At 47.1% G+C, this 25,370-nt stretch overlaps 1 protein-coding gene across 1 annotated transcript in view; it reads left to right on the top strand.

Annotated features, from left to right (window-relative positions):
* ATXN10 (ataxin 10) overlaps nt 1-25,370 on the top strand; it is a 138,144-nt gene that overhangs the window by 101,614 nt on the left and 11,160 nt on the right. Inside the window, exon 10 of the mRNA XM_070371444.1 lies at nt 13,294-13,357. Within this exon, the coding sequence (XP_070227545.1) occupies nt 13,294-13,357 (64 nt within the window). The remainder of the gene's footprint in view (nt 1-13,293; nt 13,358-25,370) is intronic.

Genomic DNA, 25,370 nt, shown 5'->3' with positions numbered 1-25,370 from the left:
ATTCCTGGGGAACTGGAAAGTCAGCCAAAGAAACGTGCCATGCGAGGCTGGTTGAGTTTGGCTCCCGGGTCCTCCTCCTGGGTGGTTCCTGACTGCTTCCTGGCAGGGCCTGCCCACCGCGTCCCTCTTCTGCCTTACTGGTCCCTTCCTCTTCCTGTCTCAGTCCTCAGTTGAGTTCAGTTCATTTGCTCCGTCGTGTCTGACTCTTTGCAGCCCCATGAATCGCAGCACGCCAGGCCTCCCTGTCCATCACCAACTCCCGGAGTTCACTCAGACTCACATCCATCGAGTCAGTGATGCCATCCAGCCATCTCATCCTCTGTCGTCCCCTTCTCCTCCTGCCCCCAATCCCTCCCAGCATCAGAGTCTTTTCCAACGAGTCAACTCTTCGCATGAGGTGGCCAGAGTACTGGAGTTTCAGCTTCAGCATCATTCCCTCCAAAGAACACCCAGGGCTGATCTCCTTCAGAATGGACTGGTTGGATCTCCTTGCAGTCCAAGGGACTCTCAAGACTCTTCTCCAACACCACAGTTCAAAAGCATCAATTCTTCGGTGCTCAGCTTTCTTCACAGTCCAACTCTCACATCCATACATGACCACAGGAAAAACCATAGCCTTGACTAGACGGACCTTTGTTGGCAAAGTAATGTCTCTGCTTTTCAATATGCTGTCTAGGTTGGTCATAACTTTTCTTCCAAGGAAAGCACTCTCCACTGTACACTTTGAGATTTCCCAGCATATTTCATATTATTTCCATCATCGTATCTTTTCTAAAGACCTGAAATACATCCTCCTGCAGTTTGTATGGTGCAGTTGCAAAAAAGCATGAATTTTAAAACTTAACAAACGTGGGTTTTGCCACTCACTCAACTCTATGACTGCAAACATAGTCATTAACCCTCACAAATCGCAGTTCTTTTGTCTGATTCCTACCTTGCAAAACTCTTACGAGCACCCCATTTTTGCCTGTAAAAATCTTGGTGAATAAGGAAATACTTGGTGCAGGTTTCCTTCCTCTTTTCCATTCCCATTCTCTAGCAGAGCGAGTGATGTTTCTCACTGTAGGTGTGTTTCTGAAATGTGGCGTCTTTGTTCACAGACGCAACCCCGCACGATGGTCTCCTCCTGCAGGGTGAGAGTGGGCCTCCACATGACGCCTTCGGGGGCTGTGGCGGTGTCCGCCAGTCAGGCAGGGGGGAGAAGGGCAGGGTGTCGGTCCCCTGCAGATGCACCTGTCGGCTCCCTCCTGCCTGTGCCCATGGGATGGGCAGCTTAGAGCGGGCCCGGCGCTCCTGCGTTCTCACCACCGTCTCCCTCCTTCCACAGTGCTGCCCTTCCCAGCACCAGCTGGAGGCTCTTATCGTGGAAAGTCTTTTTTTTTTTTTTAAACGCCGTGGGCCAGTTGATAAACAGTTTCCGAGGCACTATGTTAGTGGCAAGTAGCTCATCAGAATACAGCATGCAGCTGAGAGTCTGTTGGTGGGTTAAAAATTAAAGACCGAATGGAAACAGGACAGAATTCTGTTTGTTCAGCCACTGAAGTGTGACCTTGCAGACCGTGTGTTTGAGTGGGAATTATACCCCAAGTACCAAAGGTGGAATGCATATTAAAAAAAAAAAAACACTCGCTCTGTGGGTTATTTTTGTTCTGAGCGTAGCTGTGCGTGTTAGCGCAGCGTGCCTCTGTTTTCTCCGCCACTGACACGGCGTCCTGACCCCTCTCCAGTGTGTCTGATTTCTCCAGTTGTGTCCTGAGTTCCGTGCAGAGGCTGCTCAGTGGAACTTTCAGTCTTGTGTGCTCGAGCACGTTGGAGACAAATTTGCTTCTAGATTCGTATATTCCCCTGCTTCTGCTTAAAACCAGAGGTCTTTCATCTAGCTCTTCACATATTTTGATGGTCAGCTTTTGACGTTTTGCTTAATTAAACTCTTAAAGTGACAGTAATGGCAAAATAACACCGTGGTTCTAGTCTTTTCCCTCACATTTCAGCCTGTCTGAAGTTCTTCACAAAGAATGCAAGAGAAATGCCAGAAGTAGAAGGATAAGTAAGATGATGTTCGTATTGAGCATTTCTTGAGCACATCCTAGAAACCAGGTGTTGTGGAAGTCACTCTCTTTTCTTACCACCTGCTTGATGACACCCTCTGCTCTGTGGGGAGCTTTTGGCCCATTTTCCACATGAGGCCAAGGCGGCTCACCCAGGCTCGCACGGGGGCGCTTGGGCCCTGCTCCTGCTCCCTGCCATCACGTCACAGGGGCTGGGAGTCAGGGCCGTGCCATGCAAGGCCAAGGCTCCGTCCTGTGGGAGGGATCTGCTTGGCGCCTCTGACCCCCATTCTCCTGGACCAGACTCTCGACGATGTGTCCCATTCCAGATCAGCTGAAAATACCTTTCTGACATCCCACCCTAAGGGTTCTGGTTGCTTTGTAAGTGGTCAGCGTGGAAGCAGATGCTCTCTGTGACAGCGTTCATTCTCTAGAGTTCCTACCATGTGTGAGGCACGTCCTTCTCACTGAAGGACAATGACTCTTTTTTCAGTCCTGTTAAGCAGAATATAGTAAGCTTCTTTAAAGCCAGCTGATTTCATTCATTATTTAAACAGATTTAACTGCTGGGTGGAGAATTCATGAGAAAATTGCACCAAATTCAGATGCAGATGTTGGCCGAAGAAAAGTTAGTTGTTAATCTTCCTTGAATTTGGTGGTTGAGCTTACAAAATATTTGTATTGATCACATTGTTCTTTGTACTTCTGGACATTTTAATAGTCTCAGTATTACTATTCTTGAAAAGCTTCTTTGTTTTTCCGTAAATGCCTTCAGAGCTCTGCTCCTACCCCATTGAGCGTCACTGTGGAACTGCAGTGTCGTTTTCTCTCTGAACTCTCTTCTGGTATACGTATAATAGCTGTTTATGGCTTTCTTTCTCGTGTGCTCTTCTTTTCTAGAGTGTTCTGCTGTGCAGCGTCTGGGGGCGGGGAAGGGATGGTTAGCTTGTGGACCGCAGCCTCTAAACGTGTCCGGGCGCTTTCCTGGCCTCCTGCGTCCCTGCCGTGGGCCCCCTCAGCCCTCTGCTGGTTCTTTCCCTCCCTCCTCCCAGCCTCCACTCCCAAGACTGACAGCTTCTTACCTGGGGCATTCGACAGACTCTGTTCACGGGAACCTTGTCCATGAATCTTCTTGAAGTTGAACTCATCAAATTCGTCTTTGCTCTTCTTGTGGCTTGAACTGGGACAGTGAGTAGATTGGAATGAAGATATTTCCATGAGCTATGTATGTATGTATGTATATCTGTTACTCCTGTGTAGTTTTAACAGAACAAGGTCAGAAATTTGCATATCTTACAGTTCACAGTATAATTTGGTTTGGAAATGAGCTTCTAAAGTTACCCTGAAAAATTACCAGTGGATAAATAATTTGATGATAATAACTTTAAGTTTTAAGGAAGTCTTACCACTGTGCATTTTGAGTTATTGGTTATCTCCTTCCAGGGAAAAAAAGGTTCATATTGCTTACAAACTAATCCACTGGGAGTGAGTGCTTATGTTGGCTCTTAACTGTCTGCCTCCAACCCCTCCCCCCGACCCATGACCTCCAGTTCCCAGGCCTCGAAGACCCTCTATGTGCAGATGACCCCAGAGTACATCTCAAGCCCAGACCTGTCCCCAGGCTCCACAGAAAGGTACCACTGCTCTATACCAGCGATCATGGCACACACGTGTACGCACACGCACAGGAATGTTACTCAGCCACACAGAAGAGTGGCATCTTGCCACTGTCACAGGGTGGATGGACCTACAGGGTGTTCTGCTAAGTGAAATGTCAGAGAAAGACAAATACTGTAGATTTCACTTAGATGTGGAACATAAAAAGCAAAAGAAATGAACAACTATAATAAAGCAGAGACAGAATCCCAGTAGCAAAATCCAAAGGTGGTTGCCAGAGGGGAGGGAGGTAGGGGATGAATGAAGTAGGTGAGGCAAGGTGAGAGGTACAGACACGCAGTTTAAAACACACGCGGCGCGGGGACGAAATAAACGTCCAGCGTGGGGAATGCAGCCAGCAGTGGGCGGCAGACAGCAACTGGGCTTCCCAGGGTGGTCATTTCGTAATGTAGAGTGACACTGTGCAGCTGGAGCCGCCACAGTCCTGCAGATCAATTGTAAAACAGAAGCGCTGTCTGCTGGGCCTGGAACCCCAGACGTCCCCGCTCAGCGGGTCTGGGCTGGGGCCCGATGGTTTGCATTTCTAAAGAGCAGGTGCCCAGGCCATGTTTACACTCCTGCTCCAGGGACCCGTGAGGAGACACCGCTCCACAAGCCCCACTCTCCAGCCTCATCTCCTGCCTTTTTTATCGTCTCCCTGCGCACAGCCACGCTGACTTCGTTTCCATAAGTCAGTTATGCTCAGTTCTTTCCACCTGTGAGTCTTTGCGCTTCCAGTTCCTGCCCCATTTCTACAGCACAAGTTCCAGTTAAGATATCATCGTCTTCTAGAAAAGTCTTGCCTGACTACCCTTTCTGACATCCTGCCTCCACTGTCCCTCTCTGGTTGATTATCCTGCTTATTTCCTTATAGGAAGTACCATAATCTGTAAATGTGTTTTTCACTTGTTCACTTCTTTCTTGCTCGCGCACTCCCTGCCCCTCATGCGCTCTCTCTCTGTGTCTCTCTCTCTCTCTCTGTCTCTAGGCCAGGTGTCATGAGCCCAGGGATCCCGATGACTTGTTACCTACAGATACGTGATGGGATCAGTCGTAAGAGCTGTTTTCCTCCTTCACACACATGTATTTTTTTCAGTTTTCAGCAGATAGCTGTCGATATCGAAGGGCAAGGCAGGGAATGCAAGAACGAATGAAACATGCTTCATTCAATTGTGAACCGCAGAGTCTAATGAAAGAATCAGACCATCAAATGAGTAGCTGCTCTATACCATGAACTTCATATAGTCAGACTCACTAATCTGATTGTCACGACCCTGGGAAGGAGCCAGTCACAGGCCCAGAGAAGCCAAGGACTGTTCATGTTAGTTCAGCTCTCGCCACAGCATCACCCAGAAGATTCTTTTTTGGTCTTATTGCTCTGCTGGTGTGTTGGGCCAGAGGTGTGTCCTTTACCTGGGGGGACCCTTGGCCACCACCTTTTTAAGGCCGCTCCTGCCTACCCAGCCACACCCCTTCTTTCTCCTGGTAGGGAGGAGAGATTTTTGCCACCCCCCCCCCCCGCAAAGTTTCTTAAGTGGGTCAGACCAATACATGAATCAAATTAACTCCAAATCACTTTGACCTCAAGGCAGAAAATTCATTCCATATTAAGGTACTCCAGTGTAAGGCCTAAATTCATTGTAATCATAAAATGCCCACAAGAGATACTCTCTATTTGAATATTAATTCTATCTCATTATCAAATTCCCAAGGAGATGTTAAAATCCATAGATTACATTTCATTTTAAATTAAAGTCCAAAACATTAAAATCAAATTCTCTGCCCATGTGACTTAAAATTCAAAGAAATTAAAGTTCAGAATGCACCCTCCCAATTTCTTATCCTTTTTAATCCCAGCTAGCCCAGTAGGCTACACTCCATGGGGTCGCGAAGAGTCAGACACGACTGAGCGACTTCACTTTTCACTTTCATGCACTGGAGAAGGAAATGGCAACTCACTCCAGTATTCTTGCCTGGAGAATCCCAGGGACGGAGGAGCCTGGTGGGCTGCCGTCTATGGGGTCGCACAGAAACAGACACGACTGATGCGACTTAGCAGCAGCAGCAGAGGCGCTCTTAACGCCTGCAGGGGGTCAGGAGTCTTTTAACAACAGTAGCTTGGGTGGGCATCTTGAGGTTTCATGAACCCCAATAATAAATCTCTGATATGCCTTACTTCGAAAAAAGAGGTGAACAGGACACAGGCCTGTCTTGCACTGGCCCCCGTACACCAGAGTCAGGAAACAAGGGGGTTCTCAGTCTCCTAATAGTTACCCCAAGCTAAAGCACGTCCACCAAAGCCAGCACTTGGTGTCTCTCGTCAGCAGCAGCAAGTCTGTGATCACCGAGGGGCTGTCCTTCCAAGTGGACGTCTTTCCCTCTCCCTTGCCCTCCCCACCCCCAACCCCAGTCACTTCACTGACTCCAGACCTGCTCTTTGCTTTCTTTTGTTTTCCTTCATCCACTGCTTCTGTTCTGATGGTGAGATTAAACCACTTTTCACACCACTCTTAGCTCCTGTTTGTTTCCTAGCGGCAGAATGGTCCAAGAAAAGACCTTTTAAAATTGCAGGATTTCTTGGAGTTTCTGTTTCTCCAGCACAGTAAGAAGACAGTAGCCTTGTGTTTTTTCTGGTCTTGGGGTCTATCTAAATTTTCTTACGTGTGATATTTACTGTAGGGTTCTGGCACAAGCCATTTTCAAGTTAAAGTAGTTTTCTGAGAATTAAAAATAATAAATAGGTGCTAAGTATTACCTGATGCTTTTTCTGTGATAGTGAAGATAATTATTGGTATGTTAATGAGGATAATTGCCTTGTAGATTTTCTTTCTTTTTTTTTTTTTGTAGATTTTCTTATCTATATTAAGATGGTGATGGATTTTTAGGGTATGTTTAATTAACCTAATATTTTTCCAGGAATTTGCGAGAGTTGTCTTGGGAAGGGGTATATGTTCATAAGTAAGTTCGTTATTTTCCTTTATTGGTCTGTCTGAATCCTGCTTTTAGAATCAGGCCATGGTAGCTTCATAAAATGAATTGAGGAACTTTCGCTCCTTTTCCACTGTTTTTGAATAACTTATGTATATAATGGGCTTCCCTGGTGGCTCAGTGGTAAAGAACCTGCCTGACAAAGCAGAAGATGTAGGTTCGATCCCTGGGTCAAGAAGATTTCCCTGAAGAAGGAATTGGCAACCCACTCCAGTATTCTTGCCTGGGAAATGCTATGGACAGAGGAGCCTGGTGGGCTATAATCGACAGGCTTGCAAAAGAGTTGGACATAAACTTAGCAACCAGATACCAACAACAGATGTACATAATAGATTTATCTGCTCCTTAAAAGCCTCATGGTACTTAACTTGGGTAGCTGTTTGGGTCTTTGCTTCTATCAGTGAGTCTTGGTCATTTTCATATCTTTATTTAAATGTAACTGTTTAAAGTATTGACCTTTTCAAGCTTTTTATTCTTTTTATTCATGTCAGTTTTTCTCAAAGTACCCGTTTTGTCTCAGTTTTCTGGGTTTTTTTTTTTTTTTTTTTTTTAAATTCATAATATTTATTTATACTTTCTGTATCTATTTCTATCTCTTCATTCTGTTCTTTTTAAATAGATATCTCTCTTTTTCCACTCATCAGTCTTTCTGGGATTTTCCCATTCTGTTAATATTTACAGTGAACCAGCTTTTGATTTGAGTTCATCTTTTCTGTGTGTTCTAGCCTCTAGTTCATGGACTTCTGCCTGTCAGTCCGGGGGGAACAAAGATAAAGAGAGATAGCAGGCTTCTCTCCAAAAATAAAGCAAAACAGAAATCAAAAGAACAACATCTTTAAAATACTGAAAGAAAGCTAGAATCATATATCCAGCCAAAATATCCTTCAAAAATGGGGGCAAAATAAAGACATTTCCAGACAGACAAAAGTTGAGCGGATTTGTTGTCAGTAGAACTGTGCTATGAAAAATGTTGATGGATGTTGTACCAGATGAAGGAAAATGGTTACCATGTGGGCAAGAATAAAATACCTTTATCTTCACTTTTTAATTTTTTAAAAATACAATTGGGTCTTTGAAGCAATCTTAATAGTAATGTATTTGGCGTTTTAATTGCATGTACAAATAAAATGTATGAGAGCTGTTGCCCAAATGTCAAGTGAAGTATACAGTTGTAAGATTCTTATACTGTGTGTGAAATAGTGTAATATTATTTGTAAATAGACTATTACAAGTTAAGATCCATATTCTAAACCTAGAACAACCACTTTAAAAAAAGGAAAGAGTTAGTTAATAAGCTAGTAGTGGAGGGGAAAAGATGGAATATTTAAAAACACTCAGCCTAAAGGAAGTCAGGATAAGAGAAAGAGGGGAATAAAGTACACTGGACTTCAGCAGTACATGAACTGTGAAATTCTAGATGTTCAAGCTGGTTTTAGAAAAGGCAGAGGAAACAGAGATCAAATTGCCAACATCTGCTGGATCATCAAAAAAGCAAGTGAGTTCCAGAAAAACATCTATTTCTGCTTTATTGACTACGCCAAGGCCTTTGACTGTGTGGATCACAATAAATTGTGGGAAATTCTTCAAGAGATGGGAATACCAGACCACCTGATCTGCCTCTTGAGAAACCTATATGCAGGTCAGGAAGCAACAGTTAGAACTGGACATGGAACAACAGACTGGTTCCAAATAGGAAAAGGAGTACGTCAAGGCTGTATATTGTCCCCCGGCTTATTTAACTTACATGCAGAGTACATCATGAGAAACGCTGTGCTGGAAGAAGCACAAGCTGGAATCAAGATTGCCGAGAGAAATATCAATAACCTCAGATATGCAGATGACACCACCCTTATGGCAGAAAGTAAAGAGGAACTCAAAAGCCTCTTGATGCAGGTGAAAGAGGAGAGTGAAAAGGTTGGCTTAAAACTCAACATTCAGAAAACTAAGATCATGGCATCTGGTCCCATCAGTTCATGGGAAATAGATGGGGAAACAGTGGAAACAGTGTCAGACTTTATTTTTCTGGGCTCCAAAATCACTGCAGATGGTGACTGCAGCCATGAAATGAAAAGACGCTTCCTTCCTTGGAAGGAAGATTATGACCAACCTAGATAGCATATTGAAAAGCAGAGATATTACTTTGCCAACAAAGGTCCATCTAGTCAAGGCTGTGGTTTTTCCTGTGGTCATGTATGGATGTTGGAGTTGGACTGTGAAGAAAGCTGAGCGCCAGAGAATTGATGCTTTTCAAGTGTGGTGTTCGAGAAGACTCTTGAGAGTCCCTTGGATTGCAAGGAGATCCAACCAGTCCATCCTTAAGAAGATCAGTCCTGGGTGTTCATTGGAAGGACTGATGCTGAAGCTGAAACTCCAGTACTTTGGCCACCTCATGGGAAGAGTTGACTCGTTGGAAAAGACCCTGATGCTGGGACGGATTGGGGGCAGGAGGAGAAGGGGGCGACAGAGGATGAGATGGCTGCATGGCATCACTGACTCGATGGACATGAATTTGAGTAAACTCTGGGAGTTGGTGATGGACAGGGAGGCCTGGCGTGCTATGATTCATGGGGTCGCAAAGAGTCGGACACGACAGAGCAACTGAACTGAGGATAAAAATAACACTGATGTCAGAATGATATACTCAAACACAACTGTCTTGATAAGTACATTAGAAGTAAATGGCTTATGTTAAAATTAAAAGACAGTGTTAGATTGAATTTTTTTTTAAAGCGAGACTCAATCATATGATAACAAGAAATACATTTTGAATGTAAAGATGAAGATAGGTTTAAAATGAAAGAATGAAAATGGCATACCATGCAAACACTTTTTGAGAAGGTGGAGTGGCTATATTAACATGAGACAAAATAGACTTGAGATGTACAGAGGAATATTTCATAATGATTAAAGGATCAGCTTCTCAAATAGAAGACATAAAAGCATGAACATGTATTGCTAAGAGGGAGAAGGCAATGGTACCCCACTCCAGTACTCTTGCCTGGAACCTCCCACAGACGGAGGAGCCTGGTGGGCTGCAGTCCAGGCGGTCAGACATGACTGAGCGACTTCACTTTCACTTTTCACTTTGATGCATTGGAGAAGGAAATGGCAGCCTACTGCAGTGTTCTTGCCTGGAGAATCCCAGGGACGGGGGAGCCTGGTGGGCTGCCGTCTATGGGGTCGCACAGAGTCGGACACGACTGAAGCGACTTAGCAGCAGCATATTGCTAAGAGAACTTTGGCAAGTACATTAAGCAAAAACTGACAGAACTGAAAGGAGAAATAGATCCGTAAGGTTTGTAAATTCTAGAGCAAGGAGAAACAAACTCAGGAGTAATATAAACACTTGAACACATTAACATGTGAATGGATAAATAAATGGTATATTCTTGATCAGAAATAAAAATAAAGTGATACATGAGTAATACAAAAACTTGAGCACATAAATAAATGGTATATTCATAATCAGTAACAAAAATAAAGTGATACATGTAACAACACGGACAAATCTCAAAAACATTGAAAAAGACGTCTCTTCATATAGTCTTATTCCCGTGCTAGTGTGGAACAGACCAGATCTGCCTGTCGAGACAGGAGCAGAGAGTGGTTACTGAGGCGGTGGTTGCTCAGGGACTCCTGGGGTGAAGGAGACACCCTCCCTCCTGATTGGTCAGTGGTTACCAGGTGCAGTCACAGGCTCCTGCGAGTAAGTTGCATGTCCGCCAAGTCTGTTTGTGAAGTAAAGCAGCACGGGGGTGAAGGGGTGGAGGACAGGCTGTTGTATTTTAGGCATTGCTTTGAGGGCTTGCCGCAGATCTCGCTTTGTTTGCCTTGGTGGGTGCTCTTGGTGTTGGTGGGGAGCAGGAGTCCACGACTCACTGCGTGTCAGAGTCGCCCACAGAGTTGGCTCAGGACACTGATGTCCAGGCTCTGCTCCCAGAGAGTCTGCTTGCCGTGTCCTGGGCTTGGGGCCACGGCACTGGTTGTTTCTGAAGCCTCCCCTGGGTGATTCTGACGTGGAGTCCAGGCTGTGAAGCGCTCATCTGGACTTCTGCTCTGAGTGCTGGAGAAAGTTTGTCTGCGGAGCGCAGGTGCTGTGCATTCTCGCTGCTGCTTGGGTAACACCTCTGATTGTTCCTCTGGCGTTGGGAACAGGGCAGCAGCTCAGTTGTGAAATGCCCAGTCAGGAAGCTGCACAGGACACCATGGAAATAAGTGCAGCACAGAGAGATGAACAGCACTGTATTTTTATGAGACGTAGAACTGACTGTGTGAGGCAAAGCCCAGTAGAGGCCGTGGATGGAAATTAGTGACCTGAGGTGTGCTCGGCTTGTGAGGCAGTCAAGGAGAGTGTGGTGCTAACTCAGAGCCACCTACCTGATGTCGTGTGATTGTGGAGACAGATCTTTACGTTTTCAGGCTTTGCCTGTGCTTGGTGAGGGATGACTGTGCCCAGCCCTCTTCAAGTGTGGGTGAGGTGCTGTTTGTTTATTCGTGTAATCCTCACTCTAATCCTCTTGTTACACACGAGAAACTCTAGACTGAAGTTCAGAACCCTCCACAGGTTACACGGCCAGAGAGCTGAGCTGGAATTCTCCCACAGGTCTGTCTGCCTCCAGCAGTAACCCCCGTCCTCTGTCCTGGGGATGGCAACTGGTCTCGCCCGTGGGCAGGTACACGCACATCTCAGACAGATGGTTCATTGATGGTGAACCCAGCGTCTGCCTCCTTCCGCCTCAGGCTTCGAGCCTTCTGCGTTGGCGGTCACCTCTGCTTCATCTGTCAGTCGAAGCCCTGTCTGAGCGTTACCACACACACGTCGGCTGTGTGCTTGCTTTGGCAGGAGGACTCTGCTCACCTGTGCGTGTGTGCACGCATCCTGCAGCCCCGTGCCACGAACACACTTCCAGTCCTGCGTTGGCATCGTGCTCTTGTTTTTCTTCAGGTTGTTTTGACTTTGCTGTTTGCCATTCAGTGTGAGAGCAGACAATGAGGGAGCCTCTGTTTGTTTGTTTTTTGTCAACCTAATACATTTTTCCCCAAAGAAGCACAGGTGCTCCCTGAGTCGGCCGCCCACCTTGCAGGGTCTTCTCTGAGACGAGTGTTGGCTGCGGTGGAGAGAACAGTTCGCAGGCAGTGAGCCGTCCTGCCGTCTGCACTTGATTTCCAGAGGCTAAACGTTTGCTTGTTTCAGCCAGACTTGCCGTCTTGTCAAGATGTGTTTCGTCGCGAAGCGTTGACTGAGCTTGGCTCCCTAATAGGAACTGTTACTACAACTTGTGACTCATCACAGGTCTAGAATCAGTTCCCAACATGTTGGCTAAAGAAACAACTTCCCTGTTTTATGAAGTGCGAACAGAAGAAAACGTGTTCATTTCCTAATTGTTTCCCCTGCCCCTGACTCGAGCTCCTCACTCAGCAGCGGCAGGAGCCTGTAAACATCAGCGTGGTGATGACACCCGCATCAGCGTCTCCTGGAGGCGTCCTGCCCACGGGTCCTTTCCTCAGTGACCGTCACCTGTGTTCACTCTCCAGCGTGTCGTCATGCGTGCGTCATGACGTCACTACCGTCCTTCGTCTATAATAGGTTGCTTATGTTATAAACATTTAATGAATTTCTATAAAAAGTTATCTCGTATCATTTCATAACGGAGCGGTATGAATGAGAAATATTTACCTAGGAATGCATTGCCCCGAGTTCAGGCATGGCTCTAGTGTAACCATGATTTCCAAGAACTCTTTAATTCACCCTTACAGTCTGCTTCTAAATGTCAGTTTTTAGCATGTGATTTTATTTCCCCTTCCATTGGGGTTTCGCTTAGGCAGTGTCCGAGGGAGCCAGTTCCTGTGGCCTCCCCAGCCGCTTGTGTCGTCAGAGGTGCCTTTTCCACTGTGGCAGCTGAAGGATGGTGTCATAATTTGCCTCAATCTTATTAGAAGCAAAGTTGAGCAGACTTTGACATCTCTGCAGTCCACTCGCGTTTCTTTCATCTGTGCCATTTACGTTCATGTATTTCATCCAGTTTTCTGTTGGATTCTTGGTCTTTTCTCAACTTTTACAAAATCTGTACATATTAAAATATTAACCCTTTTCCTGTGGTATCTTTCAAATAATTATTACAGCTTTGACTTGCCGTTGTAAAAAAATGTAGTTAAATTTTACAACTTGTCTCTGTTGCTTTTGGATTTAGAACCATAGAAATTGCTTCCAACTTAGAAAAAGAACTTACTTACTAGTAAACCGAGACACATTTGAAGTTTATGCTGGTGAATAATATTGGGAAGAGATCCACTTTATATTTTTTTAAAAGTATATTAAAATGTAGTTGATTTGCAATGTTGTATTCAATTATATTTTTTTAAATATGTCTACCTAGTTGCCCAACTTTTTGGAGGAAGGATGAAAAGAAAGAGTGTCATTTTTTGTTTGCATGTCTCTTTTTAAACATTTCTGGACTGATAGAGGCATTTCGGGTAATTGCACTAACTGTATTTTTACAGGAATGAGTCAGGAGATAGAAAAGGAGCCACAGACCCTTCTGTAGCCCCCACACCCCCAAGCCGTCCAAGTATGTGAATTTGCCTTTTCTGTTCTTTGTAGGTGAACGAGCTGGACGGCATCCCCCTGATCCTCGACAGCTGTGGCCTCGACGACAGCAACCCCTGTATCCTTGACATGCCCCTCAGTGAGTTCACGCCCGGGGCCTCCGCCCGGCGCCTTCACGAGGGAGTTGGTTGGCTTTCTCATTGGCTTTGTCCCTAAGAATTGAGCCACTTGGTCAGAGTTGGAGCTGAGTCACACTCCTGCAGCCTGTGCAGCACAGTGAGCTCAGGTTCTCGGGGGCGTTCTCCTCCAGAACGCCTTAAGCCCCAGCTGGAAGCTCACCTGTGGGCCCTATGTCACTGCATGCCACTGGCGTCACCTTTCCAGACCACGTGTTCCGTGGAATGGCTGTGGAGGAGTGTGTGTCCCTTCTGTAGAGGTTTGAAGAATCCAGACCTCTGGAAGGACCATTCTGGCAGTGGTAGCTTGGAGACCTCTGAGAGCTCAGAAGTGGGGAGAAGCGCCCCAGTGGCCCAGGAGTCTGGTTTTTGCTGGGTGCTGTCCTGCGGCCCTCAGCTACTGACGTCAAAGGCTCTGGCTCTTGCCCCTCCTTGGCTGACCACCCTTCTGGAGGGCACTGTGCAAGGAACTTGCCCACTCCCCACCTCTCTGCCTAGGTCTTCCCTGTGGGAAACGGATCTAATACAGTGATAAAGAGCCAGGCTGGAGGCTGGAGGCTGGAGGCAGCCTGTGTAGGTTTGAGAGAGAATCTGTTTCACTTCAAGACCTTGCAGTCCCTTGCCTGGCCGCTGCATGGCCTTGTGCTTATTGCTGGTGGGGGGGTGGGGTTAATAAGGCCATCGCCAGGACTTTGAGATTGTGACCCTGTGGGAGGCCAAGGAGGAGGGGAATTTTGTGTTTAAAATGCTCACTATTGGTTTCTGTCAAGAAGAGAAAAGGAGCTGATGAAAATCATGTGTTGCAAAGTAAGTGGATTGAGAAATGCTTATTATTTGTGCTAAAGATACTGTCGTTTGTCTGATTAGCAATGGAAGAAAATTTCCTATTTTAAAGAGCATGATAGCTTGTAAGCCCAGTCAGAGAAAGACAAGTTAACAGCCTCTGAAGAGTTTTCTTCAAAGTAAAACAGTCGGTTCACTGCCTTGCATTATGATCAAGCGCTACAGGCTGTGCTCCTTAGACGGGTTTGAAATTTTTTAGCCCCAAAAAGGGAAAGGAGAAAAGAAAGCTGTCACAGGAAAGCAATAAAAACGCATTCAGGTGTTACTGCAGGTGTTGCGTTTCCGGATGAAAAAGATGATTTATTGCAAACAAAAACACGCAATTTTACTTTTATATTCCCTGAATTGACCTTCTAGTGAAGAAAGGTTTTTTATTACTAATTACTAATCTTTGGCCTTTAGCAAAGACTGGAAACTTAAAAGGCTGTTGCACACAGCCCGTGGCAGCTCTGCAGATATGCTGCAGTGGTTCTTGCTTACTAAGTCTTTTATGTTGGCGTCTCCTTGTCAAATATTCATTCATTGATCCTTTCAGGAAACATTGAGTCCTTACTATGTGTTTACATACATTGCCTTCTTTAGTCTTGACAACACTGTGAAGCAGGTCCTATTATCATCATCTTCCCCATCTGTAGATGAGAAAACTAACTGAGAACCTTAGCGACTTGTCCTAAAGGTCAGACTCAGAGGTTAAGCTTGGCGTGTGCCTGATTCTCAGCCACTTTTCTAAAAAAAAACTTTTCTAAACTGCCCCCTATGAGTCACTGGGACAGTCAGAACACATACAGAGAAAGCATAGTAAGATACTAATGTAGTGGAGAAATGACTCAGAATTATACACTGAAAACTTTTATATGGACAGTCTATGTGGATAACTGGTGTTTTAAATGGTTATTAATGAAGCATTGCAAGATTCAGGAATCTTTAAATTGTCAAGAAAAGGTGAAATGTTAAATGTTGAGTGTTATATGTATTTAGTAACTCTTTAGACTTTTGTTTTATAAAGGCCTACTAGATTTTAAAGACATGTAAGATATACTTAAGATACAAGATACATACCAAAATATGAGACCTAAGGGAGAGTGATTGGAGAAGGCAGTGGCACCCCACTCCAGTACTCTTGCCTGGAAAATCCCATGGACGGAGGAGCCTGGTGGGCTCCAGTCCATGGAGTCGCTCAGAGTCAGACACGACTGAGCGACTTCCCTTTCACTTTTCACTTTCATGCACTGGAGAAGGAAATGGCAACCCACTCCAGTGTTCTTGCCTGGAGAATCCCAGGGACGGGGGAGCCTGGTGGGCTGCCGTCTCTGGGGTCGCACAGAGTCGGACACGACTGAAGTGACTTAGCATAGTTCACTTGGAGCTGATGTTTGTGCCTGGTGTGAGTGAGGGTCTGTCACTGTGTTTTTCCATCGGAGCACAGAGTTGTCCCGGCCCGCTTATTGAAAAGCACACGCGTTGGCTCCTGTAGCGCCGTGTCTGTCGTGTACGTGGCGTGGACTCTCCTGTCTTTTCCACTGACCTCTGTGTCTGTACCAGTACTATAGTCTTAAGTACCGTCGCTTTCTACAGTTTCAGAACACTGTAGATAGACTGACTGAGTCCTTGACTGAGTTGATTGAGTCCTTCCAACTTGTTTCTTTTTTTTAGAGCGTTATGGCTATGTTTGGTCATTTGTGTTTGCCCATAAAAATTTTAAAACCAGCTAGTCAGAGTCTACACATCTATGCTTGTGTGTTAATGTGCACACACGTTTACACACATGTACATGCTTAAAACCGTCACAAAACAATTTAAAATCTCTACTCACTGAAATTGCATTGGCGAGAATCAGTTTCATGAGAATTGACATCTAAACAGTACTGTCTTCTAACCCATCCATGATCATGGCATATCTGCCCATTTATTTAAGATTATCATGGGGTTTTTGACCCATGGATTATTTAGAAATCATTGCTTAAATTCTGAACAAATAGGAATTATTTGGGGGGGATTCATTTCTAACATAAATATATTATGATCAGAGAGCACGTGCTTGATGCTGTTTGTCCTAAAAAATCTGTTGAGACTTGCCGTGTGGCCCCCTGTACGGTCAGTCTCTGCAGCGCTTCTGTGTCTGCTTGAACAGTCACACCTGTTTTCTAGTAGTGGACTACAGTATTTTCAGGTCAAGTTTGTAAACTTTTTACATTTTTAGTGGTGCTTTTGTCTATTCTGGTTTATCAATTACAGAGATAGAGGTTTTAAAAATCAGCCTATGACTGTAGATTTCTCTAGATTTCTCCTCTTATCATATAGCACTGCTCTCATGTATCCCGAGGCAGTGTCATTACAGTTTTATCAGGTCCTGAAAACGTCCCCGTTGTCACTGTAAAGTGACCTTCTGTGTCTCCACAGATGCTTTTTGCCTAACATGAATATAGCTACTTTACTTCACTTTTGGTTGATATTTACGTGGTAAAACCATTACAGAACTTTTATTTTTCAGTCTTTTTATATCAGAGGTGTTCGTTGTAAAGAGCATAGTTGACTTGTTCTTAGTCTAGTTTCTCTGTCTTTTAGCTATTGCGTTTAGCCCATTCATACTTCGTGTAGTTGCTTATCTGTTTATATTTAAGCCAGTCTGATCTGCTTTCTATTTTAGTTTTCTCTTGCTTCTTTTGAATTGTTTTATATAATTAAGCATTTATCTTTTTCTAGTTTAAAATTTTTAATTTTTTTTTCTGTTTTATTAATAGTTCCCTGGGAAATTATACCATGCATCCTTGACTAAGGAAAATATAATATTTTTCAGATCTTTACCCCTTTTCCAGGTAGTATAGGACCAGTCCGCATCCCCCAGCTTGTATGCTGTTGCCGTGTATCTCCGTTCTGCTTTACAGTCTATGAAATGTACGGTCAGAGCTCCATAAGGTCAGTTTCCATTTAGATGCTCCACGTACTTACTCCTCTCCTGCCTTCCACCCCTTCTTACAGCTCTGTCTGTCTACCTGGGCTCATTTTCCTTCTGCCTGAAGTCTTTCTTTTAGAATTTCCTTTAAAATGGGTTCATGGGTGAGGGACTGTTTGGCTTGTTAGAAAATGTGTGCCGGACTCCAGCATTTGGGATAGCTACAGGATCTCAGTGTTCTAAGGCAGCGGTCCCCAACCTTCTTGGCACCAGGGACTGGTTTCTTGGCAGACAGTTTTTTCCACAGGCTGGGGAGGAGGGTAGGGTGGAGCTGGTTCAGGCCATCACGCGAGTGATGGTGGGTTCAGGTGGTAACACCTTTGGCTCTACGTGCCTCCCTCCATCTCTCAGTTCAGTCGCTCAGTCGTGTCCGACTCTTTGCGACCCCAAGGAAGCAGCACGCCAGGCTTATTGTCCTTTCCCATCTCCCGGAGCTTGCTCAAACTCATGTCCATCAAGGTGGTGATGCCATCCAACCACCTCATCTTCTGTTGTCCCCTTCTCCTCCAGCCTGCAGTCTTTCCCAGAATCAGGGTCTTTTCTTTTCCATCTCTCAAAAACTTGGCCCTGTTTACAGAACCTCCAAGCCTGTCCTCCATACTTAGAATATGTCCATAGGCCCCAGCATGTCCTGACAGGTCCTGTGCGTTCTGGCCCCACCTGCCTCTTCATTTAGATCCAGACTGGTTCCCCTCTTTTAGCATTCCCCAGACATGCCTCCTTTTTTGTTCCTCGAATCTGTGATTTCTCACCTCAGGGAAGTCGTTATCTTCCTCCCTTGGCTGAACCCTCTCCCCTGGCTCAGCCTCCTCTTCTCTTCCTCAGGGAAGCCTTCCCAGAGCCTCATCAGCCCCTCCTGGGACCTGTTCTGTTCCTTCAGCTTGTCTCAGTCTGTAACTGAGGATTTGTGCATTTGCATCTTAATTGCCCTCTAGACCAAGGTCCGTAAGGGCATGGACCTTTTTTTTTTTCCCCTGTTTTTATCTCAATGTAATATGCCACTGATAGGCACATACTAAATGTCCAATAGATATTTTTAGATGGGTACATGACTGAGTAAGGCGGTGAGCAAATGAATGAAAACCAGCAGCTTGATGGAGTATGTGTGTGTGTGTGCTTATTGGACAGGTAGGGAGGATGGCTCTAAGCAGGGGAGAAATATCTCCCATGGATTTGATGATTCTTTTGTGAATTGAATAAACTTGGTTTGGCAGCAGTATTATTTCAGCTTTGTTTGGTGGTTCAGCTCCTTCTAATAACTCACACCAGTCAAGCTTTCATTGAACTTTAATTTCAGTATTTTGTGTTAAAGAAAGCAATATATATTGCGTATGCATAGACTAGGAATCAGAGCTGAGAGTAAAGGTCAGTTAAGAAAAACAGCTCCGTTCTCTGATTGCTCTGGATCGGCGGGCTGTGTTGTGTGCTCACGCATCATCCGTGGGTTAGGGCTGAGGGCTCATGTTACCATAGGGTAGGCATCCTTGTTCCCTGTGGGAAGTCAGCGGTTCTGACCCCCTGGAAGACTTCCTCTTTCTTCGCCACCCATGGGGATTAGGAATTTCTAGGTGGCATATCCAAGCAAGCTGGGCTGCAGCTCCCCCAGGCTGGGAGCGGGACTGGAGGGCTGGCTGCCCCGCTTCTCGGAGGCGTCTTCTAGTGGCGGACTGGGAAAAGACAACATCCCAAGGGGGTAGCTCACCCCGAAGGAAGGCCCTCGGCGGCGGTGTTGCATCAGGACACAGCCCAGCTGTCCGTCCGCCGCTCCCTTGCGGGGACCCGCAGTAATGACACAGTAGCAGATGCCATCGGAAAATCCCAGCCCGCCACCACAGAGCCATTTCTTATTTGTCAGTTTATTGTGGCAAGTGGGATTTTTTGTTGTTGTTGTATCCAAATAGAAACAGCTGAACTTTATTTGAAATGTTTTTCTTTGATTCTTTTTTTGATCTGTGTTTTGATCAGTTGTCCTTGATGTGGGTTTTTTATGTATATATGTATTGTTTTTATTGGAGGAGGAGGGGACAAGGAGAGGAGGAGCGTCTAAACTGGGTTGGGGTTTTTTTCTGTTCTTTTCTCTTTTTTCCTTCCTTCCTTTCTCTTTTTTCTTTCTTTTTTTATTGAAAAGCCTCATTTGTAAGTGTTACGTGTGCCCAGAAACGTAAGTTTATAGGAAAAATAACCAGAGTTTCCCCAGTCATCTCCTGTTGAGGAGGGATGGATAGCATAGTGACACGGGCATCAGCTCTGGGGCTACACAGACACGGGTTCTGCTGCTTCTCAGCCTCTAAACACGTCGCTTGCCCTGTGTTACGAGTCTTGGCGTATTTATCTAAAATGGGACGGACCCCACAGGGTTACGGGGAGAGTACGGTGTGCTGTGTGCCAAGTGCCCGGCCTGTAGCTTCTCAACAAGCAGGTGTGTCATGCAGATGTCCAGACAGCTGCTACTGCCCACGAGAAAGGTGAATTTCCATCTGTGAGCACACTGTGAGTCAGTGGTAAAACTTAAACAATAGTAATAATATTGCAAAACAGAAAAGAAAGTCCTGAAGCGTACTCACATACACAGCAAAGGCCCCCTGTACTTAAGGAGTAAAGGGTGGTCTTTTTCCATGAATGATCCTAGGCCAATTTAATATCTGTTACGGGGAAGAAAACCCTGCCACCGTGTCTCACCCTGTTCACCCACAGTAATTGAAGATAACTCATAAACCTTCATGTGGACAGTAAAACACAAGAGCTTCTAGAAGGACTCATAAGAAAGTATGGTTCTTGTCTTGGAACAGGCAAAGGTGTCTTAAACAAGACATCAGAATTTTAACTGGGAAAGCATTAACTTTGAAAAAGTATTTGCATCGTAAGCCTGTATCTGACAAAGGACTCATACCCATACTAATTTAGGACTGCTGTGAAACAACAAAAGATAATTCAGGTTCTGAGAATGAACAAAAGACCCACGGCATCTCACAGAAGAGGAAACCCAGATGGCCAGTAATTGTACAGAAAGAGCTTAGCATCCTCATCAGGGAAATGCATGTTTACCCCACAGTCAGGAACCCACCAGAAGAGCTGATGAGAAGATGACATGACCAACGGATGGCAAAGGTGTGGGGCAGCCTGAACTGTGATGAATTGATTTGGGAGGTGTCAATTAGGGAAATCTCTTTGGAAAACTTTGGCAGTGTCTGCTAACTCAGGCCCGCCCTGTGAGCCAGCAGCTGCAGCCCTAGATGCCCCTCCGGGAGAAGTACATACATGTGTCTATCAGAAGACGTGTGCAGGAGCATTCCTAGTCACAGTGTTTATAACAGCCCCAAAGTGGAACCATCCCACATAGTCAGCAGTCGTAGAAGAGTGTGGATGATTATTCCCCAGAGCGCCATGCAGCAGCAAAGAATGAGCTGCCCTGTGTAACATGGGTGAGTCTCACTAATGTAGCATAGAGCTGAAGAAGCTAGAGTCAGAGAGTGTGCGCTCTATGACTCTATGTGACAGCAGCAGTCAGGATGGTGGGAGCCTTGATGGGTAGGAGGGTGGGCATAGGTGGGCAGTGGCACCCAGGGCCTCCCAGCTGCTGGGCGTATTCTCCATCTCAGCCTGGGTTGGGCTCATGTGGCGTACGCCCGTGAGGAAACGTCAGGATGTACGCAAGGAGGTGTGCATCGTTGCTTCTCACACTGACGTTTTAAAAATCACTGAGTAGTTTCTAGGTGCCCAACCCTGTGCTGTATATATACACCCTTTAAGCTACATTGCCTGGCACAGGCGGTTTCTTTCCTTCTGTTTTTAACAGGCCTCTTTGTTAAGCACTGTCATTTCACAGATGAGAAGAGAGGCGCTCACGGAGTTGGTTCCCCGAGCACAGCCAGCTCTGCCAGCTCCTGGGCGGTGGGGCCACGGGGCCAGCCCAGCGCTATCTGTGCCCTGCCCCTTGTTCAAGCGCCTAGACTTCTGTGTGGGCGCCTCTCCGCCAGCCCAGCCCTTCCTCCTCTTAGACTTGAGCACGCGTGTCTTCCTCCTGGAGTTCTCCCGTGGCCCCCAGCGGAGCCTGAGCGCCTCAGCTCTCTGTGTCAGTTGGGCTCCTCTGCCCCTCCATGAGTGCAGCACATGCAGACCCCTAGATGCGCAACTGTGCCCTCCAGAAAAGCCTGTCCCGGGCAGGACCTGTGCCAAACTGCACACCCCACGCCAGACCCCACAGACCCCAGGGGTGTCACCGCAGTGTGTCCCAGAGCATACTTCTGTCTGTAGCATCTTAAATACCTATTATATCAGAGAAGTCTTCTAAGTAATACATACACGTGTCGGACCTGTGGGAAGAAGGCGTCTGCTGCAGGACTCCCTGGAATCTCTGCAGTTCTCATGTGCGTTTTGGAAATTCTGGGCCACAGTGCCACATCTTGGGGAGTGCAGGGATTTTAGTGGAAACTTGAGAACGTGCTCCATCCCGTCCTCTTCACGAGCAGTCTAGCTTGTGCCTGGGCCTGCCGTGCCGCCGCCAGAGGGAGGCGTTCGGGGAAACACCTCAAACATTTCAGGCTGGCACAGCGGGCTGAGCTTGCTGTTGTTTATAAAGGCATCAGCAAGTCCCCACACCAGGGAAGTGCTTGTGCTGCGTTCACTGCGTGCCTGCTGCTCGTGTCTTACTCCGCCCACCCTGACGCTCACGTGGCCGGGACGTCGTCCTGCTGAAATAGGTCTTGCATCCTCCAGAGGGGAGCGATGCCTGCTGTTGGTTTCTGTGTCCCCAGCCTCAAGCCCCTGGTGGTTGTTCAGTGATCTTGCGTTCATTTGTTGAGCTGACATTAATTAAAGCTAGAAAACCTTTTACTGCCGTTTGGCTTTAAAAAGGTAAACTTTGGGTTTGGCTTCCCAGTTACATGATGTGGGTTTTTAAAGCCTCTCACTGATGGTCTTACCCATTGCCTAGTGTGGCTGAAGGTGTTTGAACCAAGTCTCTGTCCTTGTCCAGAGCAAACAAGCGTGGACACGACTTGGTGGGTGCACGGAGGCCTCCCTGGGTCCCTGTGTGCAGTGAGTGGGCGTGGGGCCAAGGGTGGGCGGCAGTCTGCCACACTGCACCCCGCCCCTCAGGCTCCACAGTTGCACAGCAGACCCATTCAGAGTGAGAGGGGGCAGGAGCCCTACCCCTTTGATGTAGCTTCTACAGTATCCTAGCAACTGTTTGATGTAGCTTCTACGGTATCCTAGCAACTGGTTCCTCAGCACTCGAAGCTGGAAGTTGGAGGAGTGGGATGTCCTGTCGTGAAAGAGACGCTCACAAAAGTGGACTCTCTTTCCTTGTTCAGGTGTGTTGGCAAATGGTCCGGCTGTTTTAAAATGAGAATGAAATGCTTCAGGTTATACTCCTTCAGATTGTGTCTACTTGGCTTTTAGTTGTACGCTTCTTGTTTTCTTACATCGCGAAGATCACAGCGGCTCAAAATGAAAACTGTCATCACCACCCTGAAACGTCTGCGTGTGGAGGCTGTGAGCGGCACGTGTCTCCTGCGCACACAGAGGCCAGACTGTGTGGTCTGCCCTCTGCCCTCGGGCCTGCACACGCACCTGGCTGCCATGGGCCTTGCTCAGCCTGCCTCACTCAGCCGTCTCCTCTCCTCTCAGAGGTCAGAGTGCCTCAGTCCTGCTCTGGCCTGTTCACTTGCACAAAAAGCAAGATTGCAGGAGGTTTACTGTCACGTCTTAGAAAACGGGAGGAGAGGCGCTTGGCACGAGCCATGTGGCCTGCGAGCGGCCACGTGCCCCTTGTTCCTGCTCCGCCTGGGTTGGTGAGAAAGTGGAAGCTGCCGCTTTCCAGTTCTATCGGTCACTTGACCCACGTGGCTTGGAGATGACAGTGTTTTCTTAATTTGGCTTCTCTTGGTTACTGTTAGCATTTTAAGTGCCGCCATGTACGGTTCATTCCAAACCAGAAACAAAACTTTATGCGAACATTTATTGCCATTCGCTTTTGTCCTTAAGGGTCTGCTCCTTTGGCTGGTTGATTTAACGAACACCATTTAAAGTTTAAATCTTATTTTCACTAGGGGGCATCTCCCAAGACAGTCCCCACACCGCCACACTCAGCATCAGGCAGCCCTTCCCGACTCTCCTTCGGCACCTTGGCTCCCTTGCTGTCCATCTTCCCAGGGTCTCCTTCCATCTACCTGGCCATTCTCCCAAGTAGAGTTAAACCTTATTTATTTGAGAGAAGTCTGCCAGAATCCCAGTTGAAATGAGGCCGCTTTTTATTGTTTCATTTATCCTGTCATTTCACATTGTAGCTGTTAGGCCAGTTAGTAGTGTGTTTATTTCTCTCCACTGAACATTCTAGGAATTTCAGGAGGACTGAGGCGTCAGGCCTTCACCTCATGGGCACTTAGCTGAAGCTGAGTTTACAGGTGAACATACATGTGCCCACCTCTCTGCTTTGCCTCCCTGCCTGGTGATTGCCTTGACTCTGTCCCTTAGTTGGAGATTGGCACAGGGAGGATGAAGAGGGAGAATGAAGACCTGAGAAATGGTGTTGTGTTTAATGAAATCCTCTTGTGGCCTGTAATGCTGGTTGAGAAACAGTGACTCGTGAGAGGCCGCGAACGGGCGACCCTTCCTCAGGTGGAGTGGTGGCAGCTGGAGAACTAACTGCTCTTGATAACTGAGCAGACGGGGTTTCATCGACCTGCGTGATCTGGCTTTTTCTAGGCGCCCAGGCGGCTCTGTCCATGGGGTTCTCCAGGCACGAATACTGCAGTGGATTGCCGTGTCCTCCTCCAGGGGATCTTCCCCACCCAGGGGTGGAAGCTGCGTCTGCTTTCTCTGACAGGCGGGCTCCTCACTGCCGCGCCTCCTGGGAAACCAGCTCGCCCGGGCATGGAGCTCAGGCGGGCAGCGCTGGAGTCTGAGCCCAGGTCCTTCCTCGTCCACTCTCACTACTGCTGCTACGGATGCTGGTTGGTCCCCATTCCCACACCATCTTCCCTCCAAGCCACCCTCCACGGCTGCCAAGGAGAGTTGCCTGATTTTTCTGCTTTAGCTCTTTCAGTGGATTCTCGTCGTATAAAATGCAGACTCCTTCCTACAGCTTGAAACTCCTCTGGCCTCTGGCCTCGACCCCTGCCCTCTACCAACATCCTGCCTCCAGCCCCAGCCTTGCCCGGCTCATGTCTCCCATCTTGAGGTCACACATGGCCAATGCCACTGCTGTCTCCCCAGCGCACCAGGTGACCAGCTTCTCTTTATCCCGAGTTCTCAGCTCAGTCCCCTCCTCAGAGAAGCCGTCTCCCACCTCCCTCATCCGTGTTTTGTCCTCCTGTGGTCATTCCTGACCACATCAGCCTGAAGGTCTGTCTCTCTGAGGCTGATGGCCACCTCCTGTCTAGAACGCCAGTGCCACAGGGTGGGGACCTGCATGTCCCGTTAGTTACTGGGTCCCCAGCGCCGAGCACAGGCCTTCATGTTTGTCAGACGAGCACCCAGATGACAGTTAAATCCTGAGGGTCTGTATGTGTGTTAACGGTGGAAGCCTGCCTTTGTATCTAAATCGCTTGCTCTCATTCCAGTGTAAGTGTCAAGAAGCGTGTTGTTCACAGAGGAGAAGGAAAACGTGTTGCAGTATTAGATTTCTGAAATTGAGTGAGGTTCCCCCCAACGTGGGACAGCTAGTACTTTAGAAGTTTTAGAAAGACCTGTGTCAAGGCAGAGCTTGAGACGTTAGTATCCCCCCTGCAGCCAGCTTGGCCAGGTGTCAGCGGTGCTTATTTCCAGTTAGTGCTGAAGTCATTCGCACGCCCTCAGTGCCCACTGAAGGTGCTCTTGACTGTGAAGTGGACACCGTAGTGCTCCTCCCTTAGTGAGGGCCACAAAATCACCCGTGCCCCAGCCCTCAGCTCACCTGGTAGTGACCGCAGCGCACACAGACAGCGTGAGGCGTCCACGGGTCTGTGCCCCTCAGACCTGTGGGCCGGCCGCTCTTGCCTGCTGACTCTGGTTGCTGCTGTGGGTGGTGGGAGGAGAGGCCACCAGCACAGGCTGGTGACCTGGGGGTTCGTTGTGCTCAGAGGCTAGTGATGTCTGGACTAAGGACAGGCGGTGCGGGTGCCCGGGCAGCCCACGTGCAGCGTGCCGACCCCTGGGAGCCCGCTGGGTCTCGTCCAGCC

Source organism: Bos mutus, chromosome 5, assembly GCF_027580195.1.
Source record: "Bos mutus isolate GX-2022 chromosome 5, NWIPB_WYAK_1.1, whole genome shotgun sequence".
NCBI classification, from domain to species: domain Eukaryota; kingdom Metazoa; phylum Chordata; class Mammalia; order Artiodactyla; family Bovidae; genus Bos; species Bos mutus.
The sequence above is the reverse complement of the archived record's forward strand: the minus strand, read 5'-3'. Positions and strand labels throughout refer to the sequence as shown.